Below are 26,956 nucleotides of genomic sequence, written 5' to 3' on the forward strand. Positions count from 1 at the left end.
AGTCTTTGTACTCAGGACACCCGCACTGGCTCAGTGAGCAAGTGCAGTGCGGTGTTCCTGACATTATAGCTGACCGTTTCAGTTTTTTTTTCCTCTAAGGGGAAAAAAAAAAGTGTGTTATCCTCATGGATCCCATACAAGCTTTGGCTGATCAGGTCAAGCACCTGACCCAAATGTTCCACATACTTAATGTGGAACAGCGCACGATGGCCCAGACCCAGCACCAGTTGGTGGTTACTGTGCAGGGGGCTCCTAGTGCTGGGGATAGAGATGTGTCATTAGCGTCCCCTGAATCTCCGGTCAAATTGCCAGACCCTTTCTCAAGGGATAAAAGGGAGTTCAGGTCGTTCAGAGAAGGATGCAGAGAAGTCCTGCTTATTCAGCCCATTTATTGAGCCTGTGAGTCTTACTTCCCCTGCCCAGTTATAGACCCTGTGTCTCTTGGTCGGTCCTGGTTTCTCTGCCCACTTATAGAGCCTGTGAGTCCTGATTCCGTTGCCCCACTCAAACTGAACAGTTATGGAAAGCGTGATACACATGCTCAATGAGGGCACAGGAAGCAAAACCAGCAGACTCAGAGTACTGGGGGAGGCCGGACACACAGGATCAGAGTGGGTGGCTGGATTTTCTTTAAGTGGGTGGTGAAATAAGAACTCCCTGTATTTTCCTATAAGTGATTGGGGGAAGCAGTGCTCACAGGTTTTTGCCATGAGTATCGGAGAAAATTAGGACTCACAGGCTTTCTCCACGAGTGTAGAAGGAAAGCAGGACTCACAGGCTTTCTTCACGAGTGTAGGAGGAAAGAAGGACTCATAGGCTTTGTCCGTGTAGGAGGAAAGCAGGACTCACAGGCTTTCTCCACGAGTGTAGGAGGAAAGCAGGACTTGCAGGCTTTGTCCATGAGTGTAGGAGGAAAGCAGGACTCGCAGGCTTTCTCCATGAGTATTGAAGGAAAGCAGGACTCACAGGCTTTCTCCACGAGTGTTAAAGGAAAGCAGGACTCACAGGCTTTCTCCACAATTGTAGGAGGAAAGCAGGACTCACAGGCTTTCTCCACGATTGTAGGAGGAAAGCAGGACTCATAGGCTTTGTCCGTGAGTGTAGGAGGAAAGCAGGACTCGCAGGCTTTGTCCATGAGTGTATTGAGGAAAGCAGGACTCGCAGGCTTTGTCCATGAGTGTAGGAGGAAAGCAGGACTTGCAGGCTTTGTCCATGAGTGTAGGAGGAAAGCAGGACTCGCAGGCTTTCTCCATGAGTGTTTAAGGAAAGCAGGACTCGCAGGCTTTCTCCATGAGTGTAGGAGGAAAGCAGAACTGAGGCTTTCTCCATGAGTGTAGGAGGAAAGCAGGACTCACAGGCTTTCTCCATGAGTATAGTAGGAAAGCAGAACTGAGGCTTTCTCCATGAGTGTAGGAGGATAGCAGGTCTCACAGGCTTCCTCCGCGAGTGTAGGAGGAAAGTGGGACTCACAGGCTTCCTCCACGAGTGTAGGAGGAAAGCGGGACTCACAGGCTTCCTCTATTATTCCTGGCAGAGTCTCAGCTTTTTATATGATCCTTGATCATATTAAAGATGACAAATAGAATTGAAAGCTCCAGTGATATCGTCATATAATCAATTGTATAAAACCTGAAAATGGGCCTGAAGCGCGTCATGTATTCTCTTATCAACCAAACAGAAACAGATCAGACCCGTCACCTTTCCTTCCGTCTCCTGACGCAGTAATATCAGTATTTTTTGTCATTGCAGATGGACGCCGTCGGCCAAAAGTGGTGACGGTCAGCACTGCGGTATCGGTCACCGTGCACAATAAAACCGCCATCGCTGCAGGTAGGACAGTATCGCCGACGCTTACATGCAATGACGGGTTACTCTCATGGTCTCCAATAAGTTCCTACAATCTCCTGTTTTTAAATATAAATGTAAATGTGAATTGTTCAGAGACAGAAAAACGTCTAAAGTTTATTCTGGTAATTTAGTATTTCTGCACTATTCATTGTTCTCAGGATAGATTGCTGTTTGTAAAATGTCAAAAATACAATTATTTATGACTCATCTCCTGTCCATGATAGAAAAGTGATCAGAAAAAGATAAAATCATCGCAAGATAATTGCAGCCCATAATATATCTGTAATTGTATAGACAAGGGTCGGAATCGATGCAGTCAAGATCTCTGCAAACTTCTGGACCAGATTTATAACTGACCCTGAATGAAAATGTCCTGAGATGCAGGACAAAAGTCTGTCTGCAGCCACCACTAGGGGGAGCTCCCTGTATACAGATATACATGATAAGATCCGGTCTGCAGCCACCACTAGGGGGAGCTCCCTGTATACAGAGATACATGATAAGATCCTGTCTGCAGCCACCACTAGGGGGAGCTCCCTGTATACAGAGATACATGATAAGATCCTGTCTGCAGCCACCACTAGGGGGAGCTCCCTGTATACAGAGATACATGATAAGATCCTGTCTGCAGTCACCACTAGGGGGAGCTCCCTGTATACAGAGATACATGATAAGATCCTGTCTGCTGCCACCACTAGGGGGAGCTCCCTGTATACAGAGATACATGATAAGATCCTGTCTGCAGCCACCACTAGTGGGAGGCCCCTGTATACAGAGATACATGATAAGATCCTGTCTGCAGTCACCACTAGGGGGAGCTCCCTGTATACAGAGATACATGATAAGATCCTGTCTGCAGCCTCCACTAGAGGGAGCTCCCTGTATACAGAGATACATGATAAGATCCTGTCTGCAGTCACCACTAGGAGGAGCTCCCTGTATACAGAGATACATGATAAGATCCTGTCTGCAGTCACCACTAGGGGGAGCTCCCTTTATGCAGAGATACATGATAAGATTCTGTCTGCAGCCACCACTAGGGGGAGCTCCCTGTATACAGAGGCCTAACACTGTGCATTATTGGGGTTAGATTGTGTATAGGGGATGGTGGGTGAATATGAGGAGTGTGACATGTGCCGCCTGTGTCGTACATCCTGCTGCCTCCTGACAGTGATGGAAATGTGTCTAGCGGCTGTGACGGAGGCAGAGAAGGGGGCTCCTGTCACCGCTCCCCCTCTCTCGGGCTCTGGCAGCTGTCACATACAGGCAGGACCTTCTGTTTTCTGTGATACCCAGCAGGCAGCTGCATTTAGGCCGCATCGTGCTCATTAGCCCTTCGCGCCGTGTTTGTCACTTCTTGAATTTGAGCCTTTGTTCATCTGTCACCCAGCTTTCCTGCAGCCCTGAGCGGTTGATGCCCGTGGTGGCACTGCCGCCCTCCGCCTGTGATACCTACCTGTCTGTGCAGATCTTGGATGGTTGCCCAGGCAGGGCTTCCTCCGCTCCGTGCCCAGATGCTGTGGGTGAGATGCCGTCCGGGCCTGGCACACGGATTTGATGTGATAGCTTGTCGCTCGCTGCAGGCTGTGCCGCCGAGCCTCGGCCTGTCAGCTCCAATCAGACATGTGTCCCCGGCGTGTGCGCCGTGTGTCATGTCAGCAGCCGACATGGGAGGGTAAGGAAAGACCCCAACGCGGTGCCATCCTCCGGTGTTAACCCCCATTCTCATGTGCACTGGATGACAGGTGTCCTGCTCAGTACATGCCCGGGTTATACCGCGTGACATCTAATCCGGCAGACAAGGAGTTACTGGCACAACGTGAGGAGCGGGTAACAAAGCGATGGCTGTTATTCTGGAACAATGGTGCCCACACATCCCGCAATAAAAGGCATTAGCGGAGGAAACATGTAAGAAAAGCTTAAGAGCCGCGAGCGATCATGACTTTCTTAAGGCGAGTGGGCGCTCAGTGACAAAAGGTCTCAACGGGGAGAACCGCTGCTACTGTACACTGTGCAGGTATGGGGGGCGAGCGGGGTCACGTCTCCACGGGGACCCCGCTCGCCCCCCATACCTGCGCAGTGTACAGTAGCAGCGGTTCTCCCCGTGGAGACGTGACCCCGCTCGCCCCCCATACCTGCGCAGTGTACAGTAGCAGCGGTTCTCCCCGTGAAGACGTCACCCCGCTCGCCCCCCATACCTGCGCAGTGTACAGTAGCAGCGGTTCTCCCTGTGGAGACGTGACCCCGCTCGCCCCCCATACCTGCACAGTGTACAGTAGCAGCGGTTCTCCCTGTGGAGACGTGACCCCGCTCGCCCCCCATACCTGCGCAGAGTACAGTAGCAGCGGTTCTCCCCGTGGAGACGTCACCCCGCTCGCCCCCCATACCTGCACAGTGTACAGTAGCAGCGGTTCTCCCTGTGGAGACGTGACCCCGCTCCCCCCCCATATCTGCACAGTGTACAGTAGCAGCGGTTCTCCCCGTGGAGACGTCACCCCGCTCGCCCCCCATACCTGCGCAGAGTACAGTAGCAGCGGTTCTCCCCGTGGAGACGTCACCCCGCTCGCCCCCCATACCTGCACAGTGTACAGTAGCAGCGGTTCTCCCTGTGGAGACGTGACCCCGCTCCCCCCCCATACCTGCACAGTGTACAGTAGCAGCGGTTCTCCCCGTGGAGACGTCACCCCGCTCGCCCCCCATACCTGCACAGTGTACAGTAGCAGCGGTTCTCCCCGTGGAGACGTGACCCCGCTCGCCCCCCATACCTGTGCAGTGTACAGTAGCAGCGGTTCTCCCCGTGGAGACGTCACCCCGCTCGCCCCCCATACCTGCACAGTGTACAGTAGCAGCGGTTCTCCCCGTGGAGACGTCACCCCGCTCGCCCCCCATACCTGTGCAGTGTACAGTAGCAGCGGTTCTCCCTGTGGAGACGTGACCCCGCTCGCCCCCCATACCTGCACAGTGTACAGTAGCAGCGGTTCTCCCTGTGGAGACGTGACCCCGCTCGCCCCCCATACCTGCGCAGTGTACAGTAGCAGCGGTTCTCCCCGTGGAGACGTGACCCCGCTCGCCCCCCATACCTGCGCAGTGTACAGTAGCAGCGGTTCTCCCCGTGGAGACGTGACCCCGCTCCCCCCCCAAACCTGCACAGTGTACAGTAGCAGCGGTACTCCCCGTGGAGACGTGACCCCGCTCGCCCCCCATACCTGCACAGTGTACAGTAGCAGCGGTTCTCCCTGTGGAGACGTGACCCCGCTCGCCCCCCATACCTGCGCAGTGTACAGTAGCAGCGGTTCTCCCCGTGGAGACGTGACCCCGCTCGCCCCCCATACCTGCGCAGTGTACAGTAGCAGCGGTTCTCCCCGTGGAGACGTGACCCCGCTCGCCCCCCATACCTGCGCAGTGTACAGTAGCAGCGGTACTCCCCGTGGAGACGTGACCCCGCTCGCCCCCCAAACCTGCACAGTGTACAGTAGCAGCGGTTCTCCCCTTGGAGACGTGACCCCGCTCGCCCCCCATACCTGCACAGTGTACAGTAGCAGCGGTACTCCCCGTGGAGACGTGACCCCGCTCGCCCCCCATACCTGCACAGTGTACAGTAGCAGCGGTTCTCCCCGTGGAGGTATGGGGGGCGAGGGAGGTCACGTCTCCACGGGGAGAACCGCTGCTACTGTACACTGCGCAGGTATGGGGGGCGAGTGGGGTCACGTCGGGGTGAATGGACGACGTATCTAAGCGGACGTCACTGATTGTTGCTGTGATGGAGGAAAGTGAAGGGACAGGACCTCAGGTATCAGTGAACAGTGGACGGCAAGGAAGGGGTTAACTCCAAGAAAACAGGTGACACCAGGAGAGCGACTCCTGCACAGGCCGATCACCATGGAAACGCAGAGAGGCTAGAATTCATCAATGCTGTGAAATGAGGGGAGATCCCACCGTGTAACGCTGAGTAATGGGAAGGAGGAGCGGGGACCCCCGAGAGACGGAGGAGACCGGGAGAATCAACCCCCTAATACACGGGACGGGACCTCTCCTCCTCCCAATACACAGACATCACATCTCTGAGCCGGTTCTTTGCAGGATGTGATGTATGACACAATATGGCAGGCAATACTCTGATAGAACAGCTGTATGTACCTGAGACTGAGGTGGAGACCACGTCACCCCGCTTGCCCCCCATACCTGCACAGTGTACAGTAGCAGCGGTACTCCCCGTGGAGACGTGACCCCGCTCGCCCCCCATACCTGCGCAGTGTACAGTAGCAGCGGTTCTCCCCGTTGAGACGTGACCCCGCTCGCCCCCCATACCTGCACAGTGTACAGTAGCAGCGGTTCTCCCTGTGGAGACGTGACCCCGCTCGCCCCCCATACCTGCGCAGTGTACAGTAGCAGCGGTTCTCCCCGTGGAGACGTCACCCCGCTCGCCCCCCATACCTGCACAGTGTACAGTAGCAGCGGTACTCCCCGTGGAGACGTGACCCCGCTCGCCCCCCATACCTGCGCAGTGTACAGTAGCAGCGGTTCTCCCCGTTGAGACGTGACCCCGCTCGCCCCCCATACCTGCACAGTGTACAGTAGCAGCGGTTCTCCCCGTTGAGACGTGACCCCGCTCGCCCCCCATACCTGCACAGTGTACAGTAGCAGCGGTTCTCCCCGTGGAGACGTGACCCCGCTCGCCCCCCATACCTGCGCAGTGTACAGTAGCAGCGGTTCTCCCCGTGGAGACGTCACCCCGCTCGCCCCCCATACCTGCACAGTGTACAGTAGCAGCGGTACTCCCCGTGGAGACGTGACCCCGCTCGCCCCCCATACCTGCGCAGTGTACAGTAGCAGCGGTTCTCCCCGTTGAGACGTGACCCCGCTCGCCCCCCATACCTGCACAGTGTACAGTAGCAGCGGTTCTCCCTGTGGAGACGTGACCCCGCTCGCCCCCCATACCTGCGCAGTGTACAGTAGCAGCGGTTCTCCCCCTTGAGACGTGACCCCGCTCGCCCCCCATACCTGCACAGTGTACAGTAGCAGCGGTTCTCCCTGTGGAGACGTGACCCTGCTCCCCCCCCCCCCATACCTGCGCAGTGTACAGTAGCAGCGGTTCTCCCTGTGGAGACGTGACCCTGCTCCCCCCCCCCCCATACCTGCACAGTGTACAGTAGCAGCGGTTCTCCCCGTGGAGACGTGACCCCGCTCGCCCCCCATACCTGCGCAGTGTACAGTAGCAGCGGTTCTCCCTGTGGAGACGTGACCCTGCTCCCCCCCCCCCATACCTGCGCAGTGTACAGTAGCAGCGGTTCTCCCCCTTGAGACGTGACCCCGCTCGCCCCCCATACCTGCACAGTGTACAGTAGCAGCGGTTCTCCCTGTGGAGACGTGACCCTGCTCCCCCCCCCCCCCCCATACCTGCGCAGTGTACAGTAGCAGCGGTTCTCCCTGTGGAGACGTGACCCCGCTTGCCCCCCATACCTGCGCAGTGTACAGTAGCAGCGGTTCTCCCTGTGGAGACGTGACCCTGCTCCCCCCCATACCTGCGCAGTGTACAGTAGCAGCGGTTCTCCCCCTTGAGACGTGACCCCGCTCCCCCCCATACCTGCGCAGTGTACAGTAGCAGCGGTTCTCCCTGTGGAGACGTGACCCTGCTCCCCCCCCCCCCCCATACCTGCGCAGTGTACAGTAGCAGCGGTTCTCCCTGTGGAGACGTGACCCCGCTCGCCCCCCATACCTGCACAGTGTACAGTAGCAGCGGTTCTCCCTGTGGAGACGTGACCCCGCTTGCCCCCCATACCTGCGCAGTGTACAGTAGCAGCGGTTCTCCCTGTGGAGACGTCACCCCGCTCCCCCCCCATACCTGCGCAGTGTACAGTAGCAGCGGTTCTCCCCCTTGAGACGTGACCCCGCTCCCCCCCATACCTGCGCAGTGTACAGTAGCAGCGGTTCTCCCCGTGGAGACGTGACCCTGCTCCCCCCCCATACCTGCGTTCTCCATTGTTTTATCAGTGGATTGCACCTGTGCCGCCCCTTGCCTTTATTAGTGGAGGCCGGCTGCATCCTGCTAGATGGGCATGTGTTCATCAGACAAGGTTTTGGGAAGGCCAGATCTTGTGGTGGGAGTTTTTTGAATTTTTCCTATGATAAGCCGTAAAGCGGTAATCCTGCCTCGTCAGGGACCATCATCATAACAGTATAATAGTAGTTATATTCTTGTATATAGGGGGCAGTATTATAGTAGTTATATTATTGTATATAGGAGCAGTATTATAGTAGTTATATTCTTGTACATAGGGGCAGTATTATAGTAGTTATATTGTATATAGGGGGCAGTATTATAGTAGTTAGATTATTGTATATAGGAGCAGTATTATAGTAGTTATATTCTTGTACATAGGGGGCAGTATTATAGTAGTTATATTCTTGTACATAGGGGCAGTATTATAGTAGTTATATTCTTGTACATAGGGGGCAGTATTATAGTAGTTATATTCTTGTACATAGGGACAGTATTATAGTAGTTATATTCTTGTACATAGGGGGCAGTATTATAGTAGTTATATTCTTGTACATAGGAGCAGTATTATAGTAGTTATATTCTTGTACATATGAGCAGTATTATAGTAGTTATATTCTTGTACATAGGGGCAATATTATAGTAGTTATATTCTTGTACATAGGGACAGTATTATAGTAGTTATATTCTTGTACATAGGGGGCAGTATTATAGTAGTTATATTCTTGTACATAGGGGCAGTATTATAGTAGTTATATTCTTGTACATAGGGGGCAGTATTATAGTAGTTATATTCTTGTACATAGGGACAGTATTATAGTAGTTATATTCTTGTACATAGGGGGCAGTATTATAGTAGTTATATTCTTGTACATAGGGACAGTATTATAGTAGTTATATTCTTGTACATAGGGGGCAGTATTATAGTAGTTATATTCTTGTACATAGGAGCAGTATTATAGTAGTTATATTCTTGTACATAGGGGCAATATTATAGTAGTTATATTCTTGTACATAGGGACAGTATTATAGTAGTTATATTCTTGTACATAGGGGGCAGTATTATAGTAGTTATATTCTTGTACATAGGGACAGTATTATAGTAGTTATATTCTTGTACATAGGGGGCAGTATTATAGTAGTTATATTCTTGTACATAGGAGCAGTATTATAGTAGTTATATTCTTGTACATAGGGGCAATATTATAGTAGTTATATTCTTGTACATAGGGGCAGTATTATAGTAGTTATATTCTTGTACATAGGGGCAGTATTATAGTAGTTATATTCTTGTACATAGGAGCAATATTATAGTAGTTATATTCTTGTACATAGGAGCAGTATTATAGTAGTTATATTCTTGTACATAGGAGCAGTATTATAGTAGTTATATTCTTGTACATAGGGGCAGTATTATAGTAGTTATATTCTTGTACATAGGGGCAGTATTATAGTAGTTATATTCTTGTACATAGGAGCAGTATTATAGTAGTTATATTCTTGTACATAGGGGCAGTATTATAGTAGTTATATTCTTGTACATAGGAGCAGTATTATAGTAGTTATATTCTTGTACATAGGAGCAGTATTATAGTAGTTATATTCTTGTACATAGGGGGCAGTATTATAGTAGTTATATTCTTGTACATAGGGGCAGTATTATAGTAGTTATATTCTTGTACATAGGGGCAGTATTATAGTAGTTATATTCTTGTACATAGGAGCAGTATTATAGTAGTTATATTCTTGTACATAGGAGCAGTATTATAGTAGTTATATTCTTGTACATAGGGGGCAGTATTATAGTAGTTATATTCTTGTACATAGGGGCAGTATTATAGTAGTTATATTCTTGTACATAGGGGCAGTATTATAGTAGTTATATTCTTGTACATAGGAGCAGTATTATAGTAGTTATATTCTTGTACATAGGGAGCAGTATTATAGTAGTTATATTCTTGTACATAGGGAGCAGTATTATAGTAGTTATATTCTTGTACATAGGGGCAGTATTATAGTAGTTATATTCTTGTACATAGGAGCAGTATTATAGTAGTTATATTCTTGTACATAGGAGCAGTATTATAGTAGTTATATTCTTGTACATAGGGGGCAGTATTATAGTAGTTATATTCTTGTACATAGGGGCAGTATTATAGTAGTTATATTCTTGTACATAGGGGCAGTATTATAGTAGTTATATTCTTGTACATAGGAGCAGTATTATAGTAGTTATATTCTTGTATATAGGGGCAGTATTATAGTAGTTATATTCTTGTACATAGGAGCAGTATTATAGTAGTTATATTCTTGTACATAGGAGCAGTATTATAGTAGTTATATTCTTGTACATAGGGGCAGTATTATAGTAGTTATATTCTTGTACATAGGGGACAGTATTATAGTAGTTATATTCTTGTACATAGGGGCAGTATTATAGTAGTTATATTCTTGTACATAGGGGCAGTATTATAGTAGTTATATTCTTGTATATAGGGGCAGTATTATAGTAGTTATATTCTTGTACATAGGAGCAGTATTATAGTAGTTATATTCTTGTACATAGGAGCAGTATTATAGTAGTTATATTCTTGTACATAGGGGCAGTATTATAGTAGTTATATTCTTGTACATAGGGGACAGTATTATAGTAGTTATATTCTTGTACATAGGGGCAGTATTATAGTAGTTATATTCTTGTACATAGGGGCAGTATTATAGTAGTTATATTCTTGTATATAGGGGCAGTATTATAGTAGTTATATTCTTGTACATAGGAGCAGTATTATAGTAGTTATATTCTTGTACATAGGGGGCAATTTTTATTGTATAAAACCAACAAATACAATTAAAAGAAACAGAATTCTTCCTTAATACAAAACATAAATCCTCATGAATGCATCAGACAATAATTATAGAACTAAATTAATACATTAGGAATAAAGGTAACTTAGAGTTCACTCCTGCGGAAGGAAGAATATGAAATAAACACTTTTAGTAACATGATCATGTTATTATCCCACAGACACATTCCTCCATAGTTTCTCATTACTCTGACTTTTCTTTATCTCTATCGCTCTTATCCATCTGAGCTCGGACAGTATCTTTGTGGCTGCGGTGACGGGATGGAAGGGCTCGCTGTGGAGGGACACTCGGGTTCTCATGTGCCAGTGGTAATACTTAATGGTGGTAATGATCAGGTACATTGTCCCCCTGTCGTTGTTACCGTCAGTGGATGGGACTCCATAGATAATGTCAGGGTAATTCAGGGACAGCAGTCTGGGGATTTTCAGCTTGGTCGATACTTCCGTCCATATTTCCCTACCTCCCCAGCAATCACAAATAAAATGCTCCATGGTTTCCTCTTGCTGACAACCAAGGGGACAGTTCCGATCCGAAACACTTAAATATTTCAAGTTCCCCCTCACAAAGATTTTCCCATGTAGCGACAGCCAAGCAATGTCAAAAAACTTTGCTGGAAGTCGCCTCCCGTTGAGGAATCGGAGACTGTCCTGAAGTGTACTAGTGGCACAATCCCTTAGGGCCAGTGGAGAGTGGAAGAAAGTCCTACATATATGAGCACACAGATCTTTCCTCGTATTACTCTCAATGTAGGACTTCTCCAGTCTCCACTTCCTGACACACTTCAGACCATATTCCAGATACTGGGGGAGGTGGTCACCTGTCCATCTCCTCCTCTTGAGACTGCCGCCTCGCACCCAAGATTCTGCAAAAGGCAATATCCAATACCTGATACTATTTACCCACAGGGAGCTACTGTTTGAATCCATGCTCCCAAAATTTACTTTCAGAAACAAGGAGTCAAAGAAAACCCTTGGATTTAACATATCCAGCCCGCCCTCACTCCGCTGTAGGTACGTTATTCCCCTCTTTATCAGGTTCATCCTGTTCCCCCACAAGAGCTGGAAGAACAGGCTGAGGAGCCTCGCCGAGAAGGATTCTGGCAAAGGAAAAACGACAGAGACATACAAGAAGACGGGGACCAGGTACGTCTTCAACATAGCAACCCTTTCTCTGTAGGTCAGCCTCCAGTTCTTCCATCGCTGAACCTTTGCATTTCCGGTCTCCAATTTTTCCTCCCAATTTAGGCTGGCATTATCTTCCCTCCCAAATTTCACCCCTAAGATCTTAATATGGGTGGAGGCCTTAACAAACTGCGGCAGATCAAAGTCTGGGTCAGATTGCAATGTCCACAGAGCTTGACTCTTCTCAAGGTTGACCAGAGACCCGGAGGCCCCTGAGTAACTTCTGATGGCCGCAGACAACATCTGCACCTCATGAGGATTGGATATCACCAGCGTCACATCATCCGCGTAGGCAACCACCTTCAGAGGCGAGCAGTGGGGGACCGGCACCCCCCAAAAGTTACACTCCTGCAGTGACCTCAGAAACGGGTCTATGGCAAAAACATACAGGAGTGGACTCAGCGGGCAGCCCTGTCTCACCCCCGCCTCAACTCCAAAAGTGCCACCCTGCCAACCATTAATCAGAGGAAAGCTCACCGCCTCTCTGTACAAAGTCTTCAGCCAATCCACAAATTGTCCTGGAATACCGTACTTTGACAAAGTGGCCCACAGATAGTCATGATCAACTCTGTCAAAGGCTTTAGCCTGGTCCAGACTGACAACACATCTCCCACACCGCAGAGCTTTACATCTCTCAAACATCTCCCGTATCGAGATGACCGCTCCAGAGATGTTCCGCCCTTTTACCGTGCCAAACTGAGAGCCTACCAACAGTGCCGAGGACAAACAGACTAACCTAGAAAACAGGATCCTTGCCAGAATCTTCCTGTCAACATTCAAGAGGGCAATTGGCCTCCAGTTCTTGATGTCGCTCGGCTCCTTACCTTTAGACAGCAGAATTAATGAGGACACTCTCATGGATGGAGGCATCAGGTGATTTTCTAGACAATTTTTGTAAACATCCACAAGAATTGGAGCCAGGAGGTCTCTGAATTTGTTATAAAATTCTGCTGTTATACCATCCGGGCCTGGTGCCTTCTTCAGATGTAACTTATCAATGGCCTCCTTAACCTCCTCCACCGTTAATTCTGCTGTCAAAGGAGAAAAGTCCAGATCATTAGTATCAGGCGTTGGAGTTGCCTCCAAGAATTGAGTCATTTTATGTTTATCCAAAGCCTTCCTCTGAAACAAGTCAGTATAATAAGATTTCACAACCCCCAGGATACCCTCCCGAGATTCCTGCAATACACCCTGGGAGTCAATGAGACCTGTGACCAATTTATTGGCCACCCGCTCCCGGCAATTCTCAAAGGGATCAGGTGCCCCTAAGACCCCATAATCCCGTTCAAGAACCAAGGAGGTATACCTGCTATACTGATACTGCCTTATCTCAGATTTCAGCCGGTCGATCTTCTCTTTGTTACCCCCGCCCTCCGAATACAGTGACTCCAATTCTTTGCGCAGCCTTAGGTACTGGCTGTACTTACTCCTGCCTTTCTTAACTGACAGTCTCTTCAAGAGGTATCTGATATCATCCTTGACGTCCTCCCACCAGTCGGCCATGTTGTCATAGAAGTCCACTCTCTGTAGATGACCCTGCAAAAGGGAGTGGACACAACTCTGGACAGAGACATCATGGAGGAGGCTGGAATTGAGTCTCCTTAACCCCCTACCAACATCAGCTCGCTTAGTGGCCCCCAGGCAGAAATATAGGGCAAGATGGTCTGAGTATGGGACGACTCTCTCACTCATGGCACCAATGACTTCCATGGGACTTACAAAAGCCAGATCTATTCTACTGCTTCTATTGGAGCAGGAATAGGTTAATTTTGGCTTTCGTCCTCCCCGTTTAAAGATGTCCCCTAATCCGGCCTGCAGGACTATGTTATTCAAGATCCTACCATCCCTCGTCACGGTTCTACCTGAGGAGCTGTCACCTGATGTCAGTATGGCATTAAAGTCCCCCGCCATTATCACTGGAAGAGAGGTGAACAGATAAGGCTTGACATCATTAAATAACTGTATCCTGTCAGTCACCGTCTGTGGCCCATAGATGTTAATAAGCCGGAGACGCCTCCCATGGACAGTGACTTCCAGGACCAGACACCTTCCCATAACCACCTCCGTCATCCTATGTACTGTCACATCCCTGGTGTTAAACAGAATGGCGACCCCGGCGTACGGCTCCACAGCCAGTGACCAAAAAGAGGGACCAGACCGCCATTCCCTCTCAGCCTCCCTCATGAGCCCCTGAGTCGTCAGCCGCGTCTCCTGCAGAAAGAGGACATCTGCGTCCAGGTATCGGAGATGGTCATAGACAGCGTGCCTCGTCCTCCTCACGTTAATGCTGTTCACATTACTGGATGTTACTTTTAATGAGAAATCTGCCATCACAATACCACAACAGAGGAACAGAGATGTAAAAGCCGCCATCATAAGTCTGGGTCACAGATGTTCTGACTACATGTCAGACTGTATCTCAGTGTCAGCAGGTACAGGCTTCCGTTTTGTAGGGGGAAGGTCCGCTACGTCCCTGTCATACTCAGTCTCTGTTCTTTTTATCTCAAGTCCCCATCAGAGACAAAACATCAAACTTATTGGACACGACCATCACACCTGCCGAACTCTGGACTTTTTTCCTGCCACCCTGGCTAGTGACATACTCCTCCTCAGGTTTACGGGAGGCTTTGTCCTTTTTTTTCCTTTTTACCTGATTACAGCCACTTTCTTCAGCTAGAGATGGTGATACTGAAGTGGTGGCTACATGTGGCTGCTGGACCTGAGGGACGACCTCCATGCTCCTGTCCCTGTCACTAACTCCTCATCAGGAAGGAGCTTGCATATATTGTGCCAGGCATCAGGACAGTCCCTGTGAGGGTGGCCGACCTCCCCACAGAGGTTGCACCTGATGTTCTGGCAATCTGCCGCTAAGTGGCCGACTTCCCCGCACAGGCTGCACTTTACCACGGTACAGGTGTTTGCCAGGTGACCCACTTTACCACACTTAAAACACTTTCGTGGCTGCCCAGGGTAGAAGCAAACTCCCTTCTCCCTCCCGATAAAGAAGGAGTTGGGTAAGTGAGCCGTGATATTGTTGTGCTGGCGCAATTTCACCAGCACCTTCCATCCACCGGTCCATATACCGTCCTCATCCCTGTTTTTGGTGAGGTCGGAGACAAGGTCACAATGCCTCCGGAGCCACACCACAATGTCCTGCGGGGGAACAGCCTAATTCCAAAAGATGATATTAACCATGGCGGTATCCGGCTTAGATATTGGAATGAAGCTGAACTTATTCCAACCATCAGCGTCCCTGAACTTGGGGAAATTGGCCCAGAATCTGCCCAGATCAGACATAAGCTTAAAGCTGATGTCATATCCCTGTCTGTCTGGCAGATTGATGACCGCCAAGATATTAACCGGCGCAAACCCCATCTGGCGGCACAGAAGCTCCCTGACTACCAGCCTCCTGTCCGGCAGGTCCTCCTTGGCACCTCTGTGCCTGAACCTCACCACATTCCTCCTTTTGAAAGCCTGCCCGGTGTAATTGGCGCCGGAGGTAAAGGACGGAGCGCCGCAGCTCCAAACATTACTGGGAGGGACCTGTGGGGCCACACTGGGCTGACTGACAGGGCGAGGGTCTGCAGCGGAGGGGCCTGTTGCACCTTGTGTGCTGGAAACCAAAGGGGGGAAATCACAGACATTTTGCACATTATTATTATTATCAATCTCAATAGCGTCATCAGGATGCGCAATGTCCACCACAGTCTCTGTACCCCCTTCAGCCCCCAACCCCACATGAACAGTATCAATATCCCCAGAATTAGTGCTCTCCTGGACACCAACAGTAGATGCAGTCTCATGTCCACTGTCTTGCTGTTGTGCTGGGACTTGTGGTACCGCTGGGATCTGAGCCTCTTTCTCCTGCTTGGGGTCTGCCGCAGGTAGTTGCGGCTGCTGGTGTAGTATCTGACCCTCCTTAAAACAGCCAGCGGCCTGCAGCACCGGCCGTACCTGCTGCTGGGTCCCACCTGGGACAATGTCTGTGCGGGAAACAGCAGAGTCCTGCGTGCAGGACCTAAACCGCTCCTGGTTCCTATATGTCTCTGCCAGGGGCCCCATCCTCGCCAGCACACAGTCTATGTCCCGCACCACAGTCGCCAGCTCTACCCCCAGTGCATTCAGTCTCTGGTCATATGCAGAGTGATCCCCAGGATTAGCAGCCTTCACCTTGTAAATACAGTCAATTTCCACTTGCAGAAGATTCCTCTGCTGCTGCAACTCACCCATCCTCCTGACCAGTCCTGGTATCTCCTCTGCCAGCTGTAGCTCTGGGGCACGCGGCGGCTCCTTCTGGGGTCTTGCTTTAGGGGTTGACACGTTAGTTTTTAATGTCGCTTGTTTTGTGGCTCCAGCCTCCGCAACACTTTTGCCGCTGCCACCAGCCTGCAACCTCGTGCGTCCAGAGCTCGCCATGCTGGTCACCACATGTCTCAGCTGAAGGTTCTCCTGGAGTGTTTGCTTCTCCAGAGATGTCCGTCTCTGTCTGCCTGGAGTGAGCTGCACACCTGAAGCTGGTGATGGCTCTGCCTCACCTTCTGTGCAGCCACCTGCCCTCCAGCACTCAGGTTCTCAGCAGAAGATGCCTTCTGGGATTTCCTTCCAGGCTCTGGACACTGTTTGCCTTGACCGGCCGACTGTTTAACTGTAACGTCCTTGCACACAGACAAAGCTTTCTCTTGTTTCTTTCCTGTGCTGAACTTCAACACAGGATCTTTCTCCATGCTGCTGGGACTTCCATTCTGAGGTTTATTTTCCCCAGAGGCAACTCTGGGATTTCCATCCACATGAGAAGGTTGGGAGTTTCCTCCCAGTGTAGGCCTGGAAGCCAGGGCCTTGCTTGGGGAGCTTCCCTGCCCAGGGTGGCCCCTCCCTGGGCTTGCTCCAGACATGAGGAGAACCACAGACATACAACCTCACAGCTAGGAGGCAGTATTATAGTAGTTATATTCTTGTACATAGGGAGCAGTATTATAGTAGTTGTATTCTTGTACATAGGAGCAGTATTATAGTAGTTATATTCTTGTACATAGGGGCAGTATTATAGGAGTTATATTCTTGTACATAGAGCAGTATTATAGTAGTTATATTCTTGTATATAGGGAGCAGTATTATAGTAGTTATATTCTTGTACATAGAGCAGTATTATATTAGTTATATTCTTGTATATAGGGGGCAGTATTATAGTAGTTGTATTCTTGTACATAGGAGCAGTATTATAGTAGTTATATTCTTGTACATAGGGGCAGTATTATAGTAGTTATATTCTTGTACATAGGAGGAGTATTATAGTAGTTATATTCTTGTATATAGGGGCAGTATTATAGTAGTTATATTCTTGTACATAGGGAGCAGTATTATAGTAGTTGTTTTCTTGTACATAGGAGCAGTATTATAGTAGTTATATTCTTGTACATAGGGGCAGTATTATAGTAGTTATATTCTTGTACATAGATCAGTATTATAGTAGTTATATTCTTGTATATAGGGAGCAGTATTATAGTAGTTATATTCTTGTACATAGAGCAGTATTATATTAGTTATATTCTTGTATATAGGGAGCAGTATTATAGTAGTTATATTCTTGTACATAGAGCAGTATTATAGTAGTTATATTCTTGTATATAGGGAGCAGTATTATAGTAGTTATATTCTTGTACATAGAGCAGTATTATAGTAGTTATATTCTTGTACATAGGGGCAGTATTATAGTAGTTATATTCCTGTACATAGGGGCAGTATTATAGTAGTTATATTCTTGTACATAGAGGCAGTATTATAGTAGTTATATTCTTGTACATAGAGCAGTATTATAGTAGTTATATTCTTGTACATAGGGGCAGTATTATAGTAGTTATATTCTTGTATATAGGAGCAGTATTATAGTAGTTATATTCTTGTACATAGGAGCAGTATTATAGTAGTTATATTCTTGTACATAGGGGCAGTATTATAGTAGTTATATTCTTGTACATAGGAGCAGTATTATAGTAGTTATATTCTTGTACATAGGGGCAGTATTATAGTAGTTATAATCTTGTATATAGGAGCAGTATTATAGCAGTTATAACTTGTACATAGGGGCAGTTGGTATTTGGGCCTGACAGGTGACAGTGGTGTTGGCAATGTGTGGCACATGACGTCTTTGCTGTGCGGGTTGGTGATCCTCGCTGTGACGTTCGGCTTGCACCAAGTACTAATCGGGGTCTGTCTTCGTTGTGTAATGTCGTTATGTTTGCTGTATGGTAGCGGTAATATCATTGTGACTTTGCCCTTTAACAGTTGGTGACATCGGTCGTACGTGAGGCGCATTTCAATCATTATTAGGGGGTGTTCGGAGTCAGGTGTTGTGTTATCAGAATGTGCTGATCTCTTCACATTCAGGCCTGGTTGCTGCGGCGGGTGATGGGATGTGTTGGGGATGATGGTGTCAGCAGTATAGTGGCGGGGATATGGCATGTGCATGGGCGCAGCATGGTACGACCCAGCACAGTGCCGCTATCTGCCCTCTGATGTGGGACTGCTCGTGGTGACCTCTGCAGATGACGAGCTGCCGGCTCCCGAGTTGCTCTGGTAACAGGAATGTGCTGTCATCCTTAGCGCTTAATCTTCTATATAATCGCACGTCGTTTCCTTCCCGGTAGAAGGGTCTTAATGGTGTAAATGCTCCTGATCTTTCTTAAAGGGATGGGATCACCTAGTGGCCATTTGTGTCTCGATAATGTGATCAATAACCAAGATTCATGATCATAATTAGAGAATTAATGTATCGGCGTCTGCTTGAAATTATGAATGTAACTAAGGCTTTACTGTATATGTAATTCGGTCATACAGCCTTTAGGGGAAGGAGGGAGATGCAGCAGCTGTACCTCCATGCTGTGAGACTGCATGCTGTGAGACGGGAGAGGGACCGGCCGGGTGGAAGAGCAAGAAAACTCCATACCATCATCCTGAAGGAAAGTCAGTATCCCAAACAGAATTTGACCCAACCAATTTGTGCTGATGAGGTTCAGAAGACCGAAACAAAGGCACCATGTAAATGGCACTTTTGGTTCTCACCTTTGGGGGAGAGCTATGGGCTGATTTTCTTTTTTCCTTATGTAAGATATTAAAGTTCCTCTTAGTCCAATTTTTAAGAATACTATCCTAAGCCTCTGTAAAAAGCATACTGGGCTTCTAATCTTTGCTGATGAGACCACAAGACCGGAACTGGTCTCCGAATGACCGATGAAGCGATGCTTAAAAGTTGTATTTTTAAGTTTACTACAAGCACAAAACAGTCTCACACGGAAGTCATACTGTATATCCGTATTATACAGGAATCCTGACTTGCGCTGATGAGGCTAATAAGAATAGAACCGGTCTCTGACTCACAGAGCCCATGTAAATGATATCCCACATAGAAAGGGCTAGCATCACCACCCGGCGCACCCGCGCAAGTGCCGGAGCCCTGGACATATGATGGGGGTCAATCTCTGTCAGTGACACTGGCACGCTATGGGGCCTGTGAGTTGGGGGAGCCCGGAACCAGTGCTGGCACCAGGCCCTCCCCCTCAAATACTCACTGCTCCTTATTCCCCCACTGCTCCAGTCTCTTTAGCGTCTTTTGACTCTCTGTGACGTCTCAGGGAGGAGGGTGCGATGACGTCACTACAGCGTGCCGCCCTCTGTGGAGCAGTGCAGAGAGCCTGAAGATGCTAAAGAGACCCGAGCAGTGGGAAACTAGGATAAGTGAGTGTTTGATTATTTTTTTTTTATGTATGTAGCAATATATGCGGCCGTTATATACTGTATGGGGTATTATACAGGGCCTGCATAGATTATTATATGGTCCCATTATACTGTATAGAGCAATATATGGGGCCGTTACATACTATATGGGGCAATATATGGAGCTGCAGCATGGATTTTGGCCCACTTCTCCATACAGCTCTTCTTCAGATCTTTCAGGTTGTGGGGTTCTTACTGGGCAACATTGGGTTTCAGCTTCTCCAAAATGTTCTATTGGGTTCAGGTCTGGACACTGGCTAGTCCACTTCAGGACCATTAAATGCTTCTTACGGAGCCACTCCTTAGTTGCCCTGGCTGTGTGTTTTGGGTCATGGTCATGCTGGAAGACCCAGCCACGACCCATCTTCAATGCTCTTACTGAGGTGTGAGGAACATCCCACCGCTGCCACCAATATGTGACGATACGGCAGCAGGAGGCACGCCACGATACGGCAGCAGGAGGCACGCCGCTGCCACCGAATTGTGACGAACGGCGGACCCTGTGCCACCAAAACGTCACGATTCCACCACTGGCACCAGCAGGTCAGCGGACGGAGGGACGCGACGCACTGCCAGCACACGGCTAACACAGGAACAGTGGGGGCTTATCTTAGTTATCCCACCACCAGCGCCACGTGACAAAAATACAGCAAGCTAATCTTGCTCTAACAATTTACCGCAGGGGGTATTTTGGATGCCCCACCACTGCTAACAACCTTCCAAGAACTGCGGGGATTTATGTATATCCCACTTTCTCAGTTCCACTTTGGAACTCGCAGCTCTCCGGCGCTCCCCTTAACCTCAGGTCAGTCAGGGAACTGCACCTAGGATAATTAGTCGCCAGACGGGCTGCTTGTTGTGCACGGGCCACTAGACTACTGCAGTAAGGGAATTATCAATGCTGTGGCCGCAGCCCCTCATTCAGCATGTAAGACCCGTCTGTACTGCCAGCTAGCCGAGCCAGCCGTGCACACCACGCTGCCACCAGCCACGCTTTACTTAATCAAAGAGTTAATTAAGAGGGTCCGCGGCAAACCCCTGAAATTAGTAGCGATTATCTAAAAAAGGCGCATAGTTCGTTTCTTAGAGCATGGAGTCAAACTGATAATTTTACGATTTATTCCCCAAAGTCGGGCAGTGATTATACAGATTAAAGTTGCTATAAAGTTGAGACATTACATATGTGCAAATACAAGTATAGAACAAAATGGATGAAAACAGAAAGTACACTCACAGTTGCTATGACTCTTTAGGCATCCCATGTGGCTTGGAGGGGGATGGGCAGCCAACCAGACATCCCAAGACATCTGCACGTCTCGCCAGCATCAGAACTCAGCTCCAACTGACTGGAATTTGCTAGGTAATACCTATAGACTAGGGTCTGTGACCTCATGAAATGGGTGGTCTGGAGAGGTCCAACCTCCCTCTCTCCAAGTTAGGATTTGGCTACAAAACTTAGAATAACTATATCTAATTGAGAAAAGCCCGTACCAACACACATAGGGCATCATTGTTTGTGATTTATAGCATAGAATAGAACAACACCATGCATGCCATGCTTAGGACACTCTGTTTGGTAGCAATCCATATCTCAGTTTCTGGAGAGATTAGGATTTTGCAAGAGCGACCGTAGGGAATCCGGGTCCGCGCAGATCACAGAAATGTCCGTTTCATTTTTCTGTCGTGACCGGAGTCTGCGCTAGGCTTCTTTTAATATCTCTCATTCATATGCTTGCCCCGACTTGTTTCAAACAAAGACATTCTTTTTCACTCAGCTTAATTAACATCCCTTGCATGGGGAGGGGAGGGAAGAATTCCTCGGTGTGAGTTCAGATTTCACAGAGCTGCAAGCAGGGGGGCACTGGTCTGTGTGTGTGTGTAAGCTGTGGGCGAAAAGAGGAGGGGAGAAGGAGGATGCTGCAAGCTTGTGACAGGCTACAATGTCCTCAGTAGAGTGAAATGGGAGATTTCTAGAAAGTTCTGCAACATTATATCTTACATTACATGAGGGAAGGAGGTTGTGGGCCAAAATCTCGCGATACATGACCCCATCCTTCCTCCCTTCAATACGGTGCAGACGTCCTGTCCCCTTTGCAGAAACGCACCCCCCAAAGTATGATGTTTCCCCCACCATGCTTCACGGTTGGGACGGTGTTCTTGAGGTTGTACTCATTCTTCTTCTTTCTCCAAAGATGGTGAGTGGAGTTGATACCAAAAAGTTCTATTTTGGTCTCATCTGACCACATGACCACCTACCATGGATCCTCTGGATAATCCAGATGGTCACTGGCAGACTTCAAAAGGGCCTGGACATGTGTAGGCATGAGCAGGGGGTCTTTCGGGCTTTACAGGATTTTAATCCATGACACCATAGTGTGTTGCTATTGGTAATGTGTGAGACTGGTTACAGCTCTCTTCAGGTCACTGGCCAAGTTCTCCCGTGTATGTCTGGGCTGATTCCTGACCTTTCTCAGAATCATCCTTACCCCACGAGGCGAGATCTTGCATGGAGCCCCAGACAGAGGAAGATTGACAGTCATCTTGTGTTTCTTCCATTTTCTAATAATTGCACCAACAGTTGTTTTCGTCTCATCAAGCTGCTTGCCTTTTGTCCCGTAGCCCATCCCAGCCTTGTGCAGGTCTACAATTGTGTACCAGATGTCCTTAGACAGCTCTTTGGTCTTGGCCATGGTGGAGAGGTTGGAGTGTGATTGAGTGTGTGGACAGGTGTCTTTTATACATGTAACAAGTTCAAACAGGTGCAATTAATCCAGATAATGAGTGCAGAGTAGGAGGCTTCTTACAGAAAACTAACAGGTCTGTGAGAGACAGAATTCTTGATGGTTTGTCGGTGATCAAATACTTATTTCATGCAATAAAATGCAAATTAATTATGTAACAATCCTATAATGTGATTCTCTGTTTTCTTTATTTTTTTTTTGTCTTGACACAGTTGAAGTGTACCTACGATAAAAATTATTTATAAGCACAACTGAAGATGGTGAGTGATGCACCTGGTGGGGAAAATGTGCGATAATACATAAAAGTGAGAATAAAATTGCTGTCTAAAAGCGCGTTATACCGGCACACCGCTCCTCTCACATGTCCTGGGCCAGCAGGTATTGGTGTTCCACCGCTATTATTAGCGTTATTCTAGGCTTGGCTGTCAGCGCATTTCTGCACATGTGACCTTCATATTGATGGTTGTTTTTCATTTGTTATAGTCCACATATTTTTATACTGTGCTTTTGTATGCACAATCGATATTTGTGGCCTGTCCAGTTTGCACCTTATGTGTACTATATTCTTTACTGTTGAATTGGCACCTTTTTGCACAATTTGTGTATTGCACATAGTTTTGCACTTTGTGCAAACTTCACATTATTATATGTATATATGGTTTATGTTATAATTTGCACTGCCTTGCACATTTTGTACCTTTTGCATTTTTTTGCACACTCTAGATACTTATATTATATTGCGAGTTTGCACAATAGGTCCATGTAATTTGCACTATATACACAGTACAGACCAAAAGTTTGGACACACCTTCTCATTCAAAGAGTTTTCTTTATTTTCATGACTGTGAAAATTGTAGATTCACTCTGAAGGCATCAAAACTATGAATTACCACATGTGGGATTATATAATTAACAAAAAAAAGTGTGAAACAACTGAAAATATGTCTTATATTCTAGGTTCTTCAAAGTAGCCACCTTTTGCTTTGATTACTGCTTTGCACACTTTTGGCATTCTCTTGATGAGCTTCAAGAGGTAGTCACCGGAAATGGTTTTCACTTCACAGGTGTGCCCTGTCAGGTTTAATAAGTGGGATTTCTCGCCTTATAAATTGGGTTGGGACCATCAGTTGTGTTGTGCAGAAGTCTGGTGGATACACAGCTGATAGTCCTACTGAATAGACTGTTAGAATTTGTATTATGGCAAGAAAAAAGCAGCTAAGTAAAGAAAAGCGAGCGGCCATCATTACTTTAAGAAATGAAGGTCAGTCAGTCCGAAAAATTGGGAAAACTTTGAAAGTGTCCCCAAGTGCAGTGGCAAAAACCGTCAAGCGCTTCAAAGAAACTGGCTCACATGAGGACCGCCCCAGGAAAGAAAGACCAAGAGTCACCTCTGCTGCGGAGGATAAGTTCATCCGAGTCACCAGCCTCAGAAATTGCAGGTTAGCAGCAGCTCAGATTAGAGACCAGGTCAATGCCACACAGAGTTCTAGCAGCAGACACATCTCTACAACAACTGTTAAGAGGAGACTTTGTGCAGCAGGCCTTCATGGTAAAATAGCTGCTAGGAAACCACTGCTAAGGACAGGCAGCAAGAAGAAGAGACTTGTTTGGGCTAAAGAACACAAGGAATGGACATTAGACCAGTGGAAATCTGTGCTTTGGTCTGATGAGTCCACATGTGAGATCTTTGGTTCCAACCACCGTGTCTTTGTGCGACGCAGAAAAGGTGAACGGATGGACTCTACATGCCTGGTCCCACTGTGAAGCATGGAGGAGGAGGTGTGATGGTGTGGGGGGGCTTTGCTGGTGACACTGTTGGGGATTTATTTAAAATTGAAGGCATACAGAATCAGCATGGCTACCACAGCATCTTGCAGCGGCATGTTATTCCATCCGGTTTGTGTTTAGTTGGACCATTATTTATTTTTCAACAGGACAATGACCCCAAACCCACCTCCAGGCTGTGTAAGGGCTATCTGACCAAGAAGGAGAGTGATGGGGTGCTACGCCAGATGACCTGGCCTCCACAGTCACCAGACCTGAACCCAATCGAGATGGTTTGGGGTGAGCTGGACCGCAGAGTGAAGGCAAAAGGGCCAACAAGTGCTAAGCATCTCTGGGAACTCCTACAAGACTGTTGGAAGACCATTTCGGGTGACTACCTCTTGAAGCTCATCAAGAGAATGCCAAGAGTGTGCAAAGCTCAAAGCAAAAGGTGGCTACTCTGAAGAACCTAGAATATAAGACATGTTTTCAGTTGTTTCACACTTTTTTGTTAATTATATAATTCCACATGTGGTAATTCAGTTTTGATGCCTTCAGAGTGAATCTACAATTTTCAGAGTCATGAAAATAAAGAAAACTCTGTGAATGAGAAGGTGTGTCCAAACTTTTGGTCTGTACTGTATTTCTGTGCATCTTTTGCAAAAACAAACCTCTACATAAAATGTTTTTTTCTTCTATTTGTTTTTAGTCTTTGCACTTCATTGCTGCTAAAACCTTTGCCTTTTATTATTTATTTTTTCCTGCACCGGGCCTGTGAGATACAGGGATTATTTTGTTATAATTGTGGATGTATTATCAACATCTGCAAGATCCTACATTTTCCCTTTATTATAAGCGGTTCAATTGCCTTTTTACACTAATATTGCATTATTACTATGTGTGTGTGTGTGTATATATATATATATATATATATATATATATATATATATATTTTATGATGTTGTGCCAATCTGTAAAATAAAGGCCATTTTTATACAGCAATTTTATTCTCACTTTTATTTACTATCACACACATTATCCCCACCAGGTGTATCACTCACCATCTTCAGTTGTTTATCTATTACCGGATGGTCTGCCATCCATTCACTCGGGAAAAGGGCACATTGATTACATTATTATTTGTCACCTCCAACTAAGACTAATATTGTTGTGCTCCCTTCCCTGATTTTCTACAATAAAAATTACAGACACCTCCATTCTTTGTAAATGAGAAAACTTGCAAAATCTGCAGTGTATCAAATTCTTATTTTCCCCACTGTATCGGGCCATTATATAACGTATGTAGCATTACATGGGGCCTATTATACTGTATGGAGCATTATATGGGACCATTACACTGCATGGAGTAATATATGGGGCCCATTATAGTGTATGGAGTAATTTATGGGACCATTACACTGCATGGAGTAATATATGGGGCCATTATACTGTATGGAGCAATATATGGGGCCATTATACTGTATGGAGCAATATATGGGGCCTATTATACTGTATGGAGCATTATATGGGGCCTATTATACTGTATGGAGCAATATATGGGGTCCACTATACTGTATGGAGCAATATATGGGGCCTATTATACTGTATGGAGCAATATATGGGACCCATTATACTGTATGGAGCAATATATGGGGCCTATTATACTGTATGGAGCAATATATGGGGCCTATTATACTGTATGGAGCAATATATGGGGCCTATTATACTGTATGGAGCAATATATGGGACCCATTATACTGTATGGAGCAATATATGGGGTCCATAATACTGTATGGGGGACTATACTGTCCTGTCTAAAATTAGTCTGCAGCCACTGTGTGCTGTACGCTGCGAGGATTTGCCGGTTTCTGAGCTATTGTCGAATTTACAATAGATATAGCTCATGTAATTTAAGAAGTGAGTGAAATCTTTGGCATTGTACTGTACTGTTAATATAGAGAAAATTAATATCAATGATGATGAGAGAAAAGAGTTTACACTTTGCAGTCTGTTTTCAAATTTCACTCTGTGCAGCTGACCGCCTCTTTTAGAAATGGGTAACTAAGGAAACTCCTGATTGCTAACAGATGAGGGTCTGCATCAGGAATGTGGAGCAGTGTACGACCGAGATAAGACTCTGAAAAACTTAAAGATCTGGGATTCCTTTGTCTGCTTACTAGAAATTAAGACGGGAGGTTTGCATGAAGTACGTCAATCCAATAGATAGGAAAATCATATTTTCGAAAAAATTATAAAGTGGCGAAGGCAAAGCATGGTTTCACGTCACTGGGCAATGAATACAGGCTGATAAATGAGGCTACACCTGTCTTATTTGGTCTTTATGTAAAGATAAAATCATGATAAAGAATATGACGTCAATATCGAGCACCTGCGACTCTCGGGGGTAAAGATATTGTCAATGTAGGGATTCTCATGATTTTCTGAAACTGAAGCTACATCCCATGCCCAACCCTGATAGAAGTCATCAAGGGGATGTGTGCGGGTGTAACTTAGAAGCTTATAAAAGGCAAATACCAAATTTTGGGTGTTGTCCGTACCTGGAGGCACAGTTCACTGTGGGTGCTGTCGGTTTTCCTGGAGTGTCTCCCTCCATAAATCTGAAGCCATTGCTGTGACAAGTTTAGTAACTTTCTTTTGTTTTATTCTTTTATTTTATGTAACTGTATATGATGTACCGTATTATAGTTTTGTCCCTTTTGTAAAATCTTTTGTATACTTTTTATAAACCCTGCCTATCAGTCTGGATTAAATATAGTTCTGCTCCTTTT

At 47.0% G+C, this 26,956-nt stretch overlaps 1 protein-coding gene across 11 annotated transcripts in view; it reads left to right on the forward strand.

Moving 5' to 3' along the window:
* Positions 1-26,956, forward strand: part of CACNA2D4 (calcium voltage-gated channel auxiliary subunit alpha2delta 4) — a 235,844-nt gene that overhangs the window by 72,452 nt on the left and 136,436 nt on the right. For 7 of the 11 annotated variants that reach the window (XR_012220073.1, XR_012220074.1, XR_012220072.1 and 4 more), the window contains 2 exons: positions 1,750-1,830; positions 18,727-18,852. Coding sequence is in view for 8 of the 11 variants with exons in the window: in XM_073544132.1 (XP_073400233.1) it covers positions 1,750-1,830; positions 18,727-18,852 (207 nt within the window). In the remaining 3 variants the exon portion in view is untranslated. The remainder of the gene's footprint in view (positions 1-1,749; positions 1,831-18,726; positions 18,853-26,956) is intronic. The other 4 variants (XM_073544138.1, XM_073544139.1, XM_073544140.1 and 1 more) reach the window with 1 other exon arrangement.

This window comes from Dendrobates tinctorius, unplaced genomic scaffold (genome assembly GCF_039654945.1).
Source record: "Dendrobates tinctorius isolate UK_male_01 unplaced genomic scaffold, ASM3965494v1 ptg000136l, whole genome shotgun sequence".
NCBI lineage: Eukaryota > Metazoa > Chordata > Amphibia > Anura > Dendrobatidae > Dendrobates > Dendrobates tinctorius.